Raw genomic sequence first — 9,217 nt, forward strand, 5'->3', positions numbered from 1 at the left:
CAAGACTCTACGGAGTTAAAAAATGAAAGTATGATCAATTAAAATGAAAGCATTTATACTATTTCAAGACTTTGAGACATTAAAATGAAAGTATTTATAATGTTCCAAGACTCTTGAGAAGTTAAAAAATGAAAGTATTTATAGTGTCATAAGACTCTGAAACATTAAAATGAAAGTATTTATACCATTTCAAGACTCTAAGGAGTTAAAAATGAAAGTGCGATCAATTAAAACGAAAGCATTTATACTGACCTCTTGAGGCGGCCCGTGATCATCGGCAGGTACAGGGTCATGTCGACGTTTGTGACCGCCACCTCGATCACGTCCCCCTCCTCCAGCGTGGACCCCTCCCACTCCTGGGCTGAGACTTCCTGCGGCCTGGGGACGGACACGTTGAATATCCTGTGGACGAGGCAGCTCAGGTGGCTGGGCGACTTCTTCTTCACCGTCCCTGGGGCGAGAGACAGGAGGCGGGGCTCGTTAGAACGAACGAAGATCAACGGGCGACGTGCGGAATGAGATCGGGTCTAAAACGAGTTGTAACGACCGAGTGCAAAGCTCTGATTGTACGATAATTTGTGTTTTTTTAATGCGTACACAAAAATGAGGACTCTCGTTAGAACGATTAACAAATAACGTACAAAAAAACGATTAGGTCTAAAACAAACGCTATAACGACCGCATGCAAAGCATTGAGGGTACAATTTCCTCATGAAATTGTCAAGAAAATTGTGGATTTCCTCAAGAAAGTGTCATGAAAATTGTGGATTTTCTTGTGAAAGTGTCAAGAAAATTGTGGATTTCCTCGAGAAAGTGTCCAGAAAATTGTGGATTTCCTCAAGAAAGTGTCAAGAAAATTGTGGATATCCTCAAGAAAGTGTCCAGAAAATTGTGGATTTCCCCATGAAAGTTCCTTAAAGAAGGAGGAACATTGAAGTAGGAATAAATTGCATTTTGTCTATTCTCTATAAACTGGTATGTTTCGTGTATTAATACGTGAACGAGTAATCTATGTATATGTTTTTTGTTAGGCTATATATAGAAATATACTTCTATTCATAAATATAAATCAAGAAACAGAGAGAGAGAGAGAGAGAGAGAGAGAGAGAGAGAGAGAGAGAGAGAGAGAGAGAGAGAGAGAGAGAGAAGTATAAATTATCTAGGAAAGTTTCACAGCAGAAGAAATCACAGCGTCTGTCGCTGTGGTAATAGCGATGACGATGGGTATTGTGAAGAGAGCGACTTTAACACCATACTCTGCAGATCCTTTTCGGTCATCAAAGACACCAGGTTTTATAGTGAGGTGACTTTATGAGGAAGTGGGAAGAGCTAAAATGAAAAAATTAGGTTATGGTGCCCAAAATCCTATTGTATTGTTTGCACTATAAGAAGCAGCGACTGGCTGCCGCTTGAGGAAAATGAAATCACGTAAGAAAAGATAACTTTTGTTCTATATAAAAGTTTTGCTGCATAAAATAAAAGCTACATTATAGATTCTTTTCCAGTCTTCTACAAAATCCCAAAATACTTCTACATAAAAGGTACCTTTTCACCAAAGAAAAAATAATTTTTTATCGAGTTATTCATCAAGAGACGGTTGCGCATTTGTTCCAAACACATTTTCTTCGGATCGAGCTCCCCCCCCAAAAAAATGCTGGGTCAAGAATCATGAATAATGCTTTATTTTTGCTATTTTTCACCTTTTTTCTCTAAAACTTGGCACTTTTCAGTGCTGTAATCACCTTTCAAGAAAAATTTAATGTAAAAAATAGGGTCTTTTCTCATAGCACAAGAAATACGAAGCCAAACCGTCGGACGCCTCACCTTGCAACGAAGCGTTGACTTCGGGCGAGAAGATGTAGAACGTCCCCTGCACGCTGACGTGTATGTAGGGGCTGGCGTCGACGATGGCCCCTGTCGAAGACGTGCGGATCTTCTCCCAGGCCATTGGGATGCCGCCCAACCTGAGGGGGAGAGAGAGACAGAGTGAGACAGAGAGAAAGAGAGACATGATTTGAGGACATTTATGGTGGCCATATAATGTCTTGTTCTGGATTCCATACATGAAATTTGTAACGTGCATTACGCTTACGACGCTCTTCAAATATATCCGTCAATTATTATTTACTGGGTTACAACGCATGTTCGGGGTACGACGCCCATCTGACGGAAGAAACGTGGCTCCAGAACGGCAGAACGGCCAAAATCTGGAGTTTTTCTTTAATGAGAAACTCAATAAAAATGCAGTTTACATCTTTGACAACACACCCAAACGATTACGGTTTTCTTAGATCCCTACACACATTATCGTTCCGTCTCATCCTCGGTCTCCCCCGAACCGAAGTCAGGGGTCGGTTATTATCGATTCGACACGAAAGGAATCTTCTTTCTCGGTTACTCGTCATAACTAAGAGAGACTCGATCTTACGGCGCTTTTTCCCATCTAAAGAAGGAAGGGGGGAAAAGACCCCTATTTGAGAATGGTACACAGGGCTATTTGAATGTAGCATAAGGGACTTGAGATGGGTATCATTTGAATGTAGTGTATGGGACTTAACCCATTAAATCCCAACTTTTGTATTTTTTGAATTTCTGGAATTTTTTGCTAAATAATATATATTTACGGGTCAAGAAAACATATGAAGTAGAAAGAAAAAATCTATTTCTAAGGGTAAGCTTACAGTAAGCTGTCCTCAAATGAGGACGCTGGGACAAAGGGGTATAAAATCATGTTTTCAAGCTGTCCTCAAATGAGGACGCTGGGACAACAGGTTTTATGTTTATATTTGTTAAGTAAAGCATTATCTTTTCAGATAAAGATAAACAGTTCCATGTTGTCATTCTTACTTAAATGTTATGAATTCCCACCTAAGTTCTAGCTGAAAAAATTTAATTTCATAAACTAAATGTACTTTCTTTTATTGTTATACCTGACAATCTTATTTTCTTTTATGACAAGAGCTGAAACATTCAATACAAAGAGTCACATTGCATTTAGAGCAAAAGGTTCTTGGTTTTGCTGTACATGGTTTGTTCAAGCACCTCTGCCGATTGTTGCGCTTTTCAACAAAATGATCTTTACCATCATAACGAACATCAGCAAAATTTGTGCATGAGTGTATGGTACCACAGGGTCTTCCTACTGAGCCTTCCATGCAAGCCAACTTCAGATAAGCTACAGAAATTGCCCTTTTGAAATCTAGTAGACTCAGATGTGTGAAACCATATCCTTGGTGCAGCAATTTATAAATAATCCATGAGTTCACAACTGCCATATCTATCATTCTAATGAATAAAGGCCAATACCATTTCTTTCCTCGAATAGAAACAGAATATTTGCCTACTAACCAATCATGGTGATCTACACCACCCATACATTTATTATAGTTAAAAATTGCATTTGGTTGAGGAACGCTTCCTTTTGACTTTGATGTCTTAATCCAACGTTGGACCTTTGCAAGGGGTTCTACAGTGTCGTAATTAGTACCAACAGTTACACATTTGTTATGTAGCCATTTTACCATCAGCACTTCTTCACTGGTGTCAAACCTGTAGTCATATGACCCTCTTGTTTCTTTTTTCATATCATTTGTTGATTTCAATGTACAGTTCTTCAAACGATTTTCTCTGAGTGTTCCCGACGCTTGAAAACTAATATTTCGTAGGTGAACTAATAATTCATAACCAGTAAAATAATTATCAAAAAAGGCAGTATGAGATTCCGGATCTGCTACAGCTTCAAGCATCTTCAAGACAACTTTTGAACCAAATGCTATTTCATCACTCTTATCTTAACAGTAGCCTGAGGTCCCACAAAGCGCCCACAGTTTATATCTAAACCTAATAGGTTTCACCTGGATAAACTGCTTCAGGGAGTTATGCCCATCATATTTTACCATCATTTCGTCAACACTAATGCATTCCTCAAATACTCCATATTGAATAAATGGTTTCTGAAGCTTCGAAATCAGGCTCCTTACTTTGAATCCTTTATCCCCTTTGTTATTTTCTGCGTCTGCATTATCACAGAAATGCACAACACTCTTCAAAACTTGAAATTTATTCCGAGACATTGCTTTTTTTACAACAGAGACACCCAAGTCTTCATCTTTTGACCAATAATGCCTCTCCGATGGTAATTTGTGGTAACTTGGCAAAAGAAGAATTCCTATCAGAGATTTCAATTCATCTACACCGAACACAAAATCCAGTTTGTTTCTGCTGGCCGTGGCATAACGAACAGTTTCCTTCACAATGTGGTCATAAATATCTGGGGACATTATTGTTTCAAATAATTCCAGAGGTGTTAGGTGATCCAAGTCTTCTTTCATTTTCTTCAAATTGCCCTGGAATGTTTGTCCTCTCTGTTTCACCTTTGTGTATTCTGGCCGTTTGTGTCTCCAACTTGGTTCTGATTTACAGATATTTTTGACCCTTTTTTCTTTTGATTTGCCGAGATATAATTTGATGGTGTGGCTTCGTTTCTGCCAGATTTTTTCTCATAATCAATATGGAGCTCAAGACTTCCGGGAACATCTTGCACTGTTGCTCCTCCAGTCAAATCATCAGGTGCCTCATCCTCATCTGTCAAAGGGTCAACATCAGGGGGAATTATAACTACATCAGCTCTTTCAGTGATTTTATCACTTTCATCATCCTCATTGAATAACTCCTCTAAGATTTCATCCATGGTAAGGCCGACTTTAGTCAATCTTTCCATCTGAACGGTAAATAATGGACAAATGAATATATAAACAGACACCAATGTACAAATGTTTTCAAGTATTCATGTATACATGCACATGCGTAATAACCCACACGTGTGTGTGTGTGTGTATACATCGTGTATATATATATATATATATATATATATATATATATATATATATATATATATATATATATATATATATATGTATATACATATGTATATACATATACATACATACATGCATACATTGAGAAATCAGTTATATAAAATGTAACTTCACTCAAAATGATTAAATAAACATGTTCATCACAACTTTTAGCAATATTGTTATTTTTTTAAAAGAAAGGTGTTCAGTAATCGTAAAATAATGCTTACCATGGATGGATATTCTCTCACTGCTTGTGGTCACAACAGAGATTCGAAAGAAACTGAGACCAAAAACGAGGTAGGCCGGTAAAATCACGTCCAGCATACTTCGACAGGTTTGAGCTGGATTTATAACGCTTCGTCCCAGCGTCCTCATTTGAGGACACAATTTTCAAAGTCGATAATGAACAACTTCCTTTGATTTATAATTCACAATTTATACTTAAATTGCTTGGGTAATAGATTAATTCACTATACTTTGGGAAATTCATTATATATTAGTTATAATAACTTGGAAAAATTTACTTGAAATTACGATAGGATAAGAGCACATTTTTGTACAACTTTGGTTGTTCATAAAATTCTTGTAAAGTTCTTAACACTAATAAAAAAATATGTCATGGGGTGTAATATGAAATAAATAATGCATGCATTTATTCAAATGTGATAAATTAATAAGAGAAAAAGAGGTGAAAAACATCTTGAAATGTGTGTCCTCAAATGAGGACGCTGGGATATAATGGGTTAAGGTGGGTATTTTTGCACAAAAGGGTACAGAGGGCAAACAAGTTAATGCCCAACTTCAGGAATGCTGATTCCACACACACATCTAGGGATTACTATATGACAGATCCCAAGTCCTACACATTACTAATGGGAATTAGCTGATGCCCGACCGAAGCCAGTTCACTGCATTAATGCCCAGGCTCCCGGGGCACTGCTAGAACTTCGAAAATGCAACTGTAAAACAGGAAGTATTAAACAGTGTCATCACGACGCAGAATTTCGGATTTTTTTTTTAACCAGTTATTTCGCATTTCATTTTTTCTTTATTACAAACGGCAAAAGGCAACTTGACAACAAGTGTCATTTCGTTCCTCGCACTTTACCAAACCGGGAGACACGAAAGAGCAGAGTCGGCACCCCTTTTTAAAGTGAATCGCATGTGGCCCCCTCGACTAGCAGAGGGGGAAAAAGCAGAAACCTCATTGACCGATCGCAGGAATAAAAAGTTCGTCTGCGCCGAGCGTAAAATTTTCCGTAAATGGAATCAGCAAAAATTAAATCTAGGTCAAACAGCGATTACTTACGACGATCTTCAAGTATATTCATCGGAGATTATTTCCCGGGTCACAACGCGTGTTCCGGGGTATGATGCCCAGCCGACGGAAGAAATGTGGCCCCGAAACGGCAAAAAATTTGGAGGTTTTTTTATGAAAAACTCAATAAAAATGATTCATAAGTCAGGTTTCCTTACGATTTTCGACCATATATTCCGTTACATAACCCGACGAGGATTTACGTTCCGCTCTCTGGAGAGAGCGCGCTCTTGCCCCCAGGGGCGACAGGTTTGGGGTTTGGGTATGACTCGGAACCGGCGTCACGAAACGGAAGGTCAGGTTGCTGGACGTCCTTGAAATTTAGCTGTTTATATTCTCTACCGGCGACCAAGTGCCGCAGTTTCCCACGAACCCCTGGTTATCATTAGAGTGCTGCACCCTGGGGCTAGCCTACCCCTGGGGCAATAGGCTTGGCTAGGCTAGCCTACCCCTGGGTAATATCCCACCCTAGGCTACCATGGAGCCTAGCATAGGCTAGGAGTCTTCGTGTCGATACGAGCGGCCCTTTGACGATGCTGGTCTGGTGGTCCCCCAGGGGCAGCGTCCCGCCAGGGATCCCTAAAAGCCGAGTCCCCAAGGGGCAGTGTATCCAAAGATGTGTCCTACAGGGGGAGTCCCCCCAGGGGAAGCATCCCCAAAAGGGAAGTCCCCCTGGGGAGCAGCATTCCCATAAGGGGAGTCCCCCCCCTGGGGCAGCATCCTCAAAGGGGTGTCCCCAGGGGCAGCGTCCTCAAAAGTCCCCTAGGGAAAGCGTCGCGTGTCCCCAAGGGGAAGCATCCCCTACCCTAAGGGACCCCCCTACGTCCCCCCTACTCAAAGGGGCCTCCGCCCCCCTCCCCCCCCAAAAAAAAATACGAGCGACCCCACCTCAACAATCATCAGGGTGGTCCCCACCCCGAAGGGGGCGCCTCCCCCTAAACCCAACCCAGCCCCACCCATCCCCGGTGGATACACCCGACCCCAGGGGTCAACACGGGGGGCTAAACCCCCCTTAAAAAACAAAATAAACTCACTGTTTCGAATAGCGGGAAGACATGGCGTCCAGCTCCTCCTTCACCCCCCTCCGGATATCGACCCCATACTTCGGGTGGATCTTTAGGGTCACCCGTCCCTCCCTCCTCCTCAGGCACGTCCCCTCCTCCGAGGTCAGGAGCTCCTTGACCACCTCCAAGGGCAGGGTCAGGGGCTTCAGGGTGGTCATTTTGACGGGGGTCAGAATCTCCGCATGACTCGATGACAGTAGTAATGGCGGGGTCGTTCTTTGGCACGGCTCTCCTTTCCTCCCTTATTTCCCCCTTTCCTCCCTTATTTCCTCCCTTGTTTCCTCCCTTATTTCCCCCCTTTCCTCCGTTTGTTTTGCTTGTTCGTGTTTCTATAGATTCTATCGAAGGCTTTTCCTATAATTCTTATAGAAAGCCTCGTCTATACGTTCTGTGGAAAGCTTTGTCTATTCGTTCTATTCGTTCTGGCTCAAGCGTCGTCTGTCGATTCTGTCTAAAGCTTTCTTCGGCCGGTTCTGTCAAAAGGCTTGTCTATAGATTCTATCAAAGGCCTTTTCTATAGACTCTTTTAAAGGCTTCGTCTACAGATTCTATCGAAAGACTCGTCTATCGATGCCGCCGAAAGCTTGGTCTATTCATTCTGTCGGAAGTTCGTCTATACATTCTATCAAGAGCTTTCTCCATTGGTTCTGTCGGAAGCTTCGCCTATAAATTCTATCGACATCTTCGTATACAGATTCTACCAAAAGCTTTTTATATAGATTCTATCAAAAGCTTCGTCTATAGAGTAATATCAAAGCTTCGTCTATAAATTTTCTATCAAAAGCTTCGTCTAAAATTCCATCGAAAGCTTGGTCTATTAATTCTATCAAAAGCTTTCTCTATCGGTTCAGCCAAAAGCCTCGTCTATAGATTCTATGAAAAGCTTTTCCTATAGATTCTATCGAAAGCTTCGTCTATAAATTCCACCGAAAGCTTCGTGAATCGATTCCACCAGAAGCCGTCTGTAAAAACTCTTGTTGCCATATTGAACATATTTTACTTTATCGATTTCCATTAACGTTCGTCTTCCATCGTTATAGGGATTCTTTTCCAAGGACGTATTTACGCTAGTGAATAGATCTATAACGAAGCTTCAGCGAAAAATGAAGCTTAAACGGATAAAAATAAATGTTTTTATTTTGAATTTAACGCCGTGATGGCAGCAGTACTATCGATCAATATGGACGCCTATTTTTTTTTCTAACACGAATCAAACACCGTTGTTTTTTTACGCTTTTTTGATAAAATTACGCATATTTTTTCGTTATGACGTAAGTATAACGTATAAACGAACAACGAACGAGTCATTTGTGAAGTATAACGACATTTCGGGTATAAAGAGATATATTTACAAAGATTTTTTTTAAAACAATGACGCCGTTGTTACGTTCCAATAACATCGACATCGACGGTCTCTTAAAATTCTATTTCCTCATCTATTTAACGTGTTATGGATGTTATGATATGTATTTTTAACTGTAATTACTGTTAAATTATTAATTATCATACAATCATCATGATATTTATGAATAATAACGAATATTAGTCGATATACGCATCAAACATCGGCCTTGGACAGTCACCCCCAAGCCAAGCTGCCTGTTGGATGCTCGTGTACGATAACACATATAAACAACCGGATAATATTCGTACCCAGTTCGTACCCATTCCCCCCATACTTCGTAGTTATACGCACTTAGATACCTCTTTTTATTACTTAGATAAGTAGCAAAAGTACCTTCATTAGTGATTAATTATTAAGTAACAAGTACTTTAATAAGTGTACGCTGGCTTGAAGCTTGTAATTTTACCTCAAAATAATTCCAACTTGGATCATTTTAAATCATTCTACGTCATAAACTGACTTAATTAGGAACTTTTAATATACTTAAATACTGATATATGTATGTGGATGAATAATAATGATAATAATAACAGTGATAACTCTAATATATTATAGAAACGAGAATAAAGGT

The 9,217-nt window shown here is 40.1% G+C and overlaps 2 protein-coding genes across 2 annotated transcripts; both read right to left on the reverse strand.

Moving 5' to 3' along the window:
- Positions 1 to 2,875: 2,875 nt before the first annotated feature.
- On the reverse strand, positions 2,876 to 3,746 carry LOC136838302 (piggyBac transposable element-derived protein 2-like). Its single transcript, XM_067103181.1, has 2 exons — positions 3,349 to 3,746; positions 2,876 to 2,879 (listed from the first exon to the last, which is right to left on the reverse strand). The coding sequence occupies exons 1-2, from the start codon at positions 3,744 to 3,746 to the stop codon at positions 2,876 to 2,878; spliced, it is 402 nt and encodes a 133-aa protein (XP_066959282.1).
- A 45-nt stretch (positions 3,747 to 3,791) lies between these two features.
- Positions 3,792 to 4,280, reverse strand: LOC136838303 (piggyBac transposable element-derived protein 2-like). Its single transcript, XM_067103182.1, has one exon. It carries the CDS (start codon positions 4,278 to 4,280, stop codon positions 3,792 to 3,794), a length of 489 nt encoding a protein of 162 aa, XP_066959283.1.
- Between the last annotated feature and the right edge of the window lie 4,937 nt (positions 4,281 to 9,217).

This window comes from Macrobrachium rosenbergii, unplaced genomic scaffold, assembly GCF_040412425.1.
Source record: "Macrobrachium rosenbergii isolate ZJJX-2024 unplaced genomic scaffold, ASM4041242v1 60, whole genome shotgun sequence".
Classification (NCBI taxonomy): domain Eukaryota; kingdom Metazoa; phylum Arthropoda; class Malacostraca; order Decapoda; family Palaemonidae; genus Macrobrachium; species Macrobrachium rosenbergii.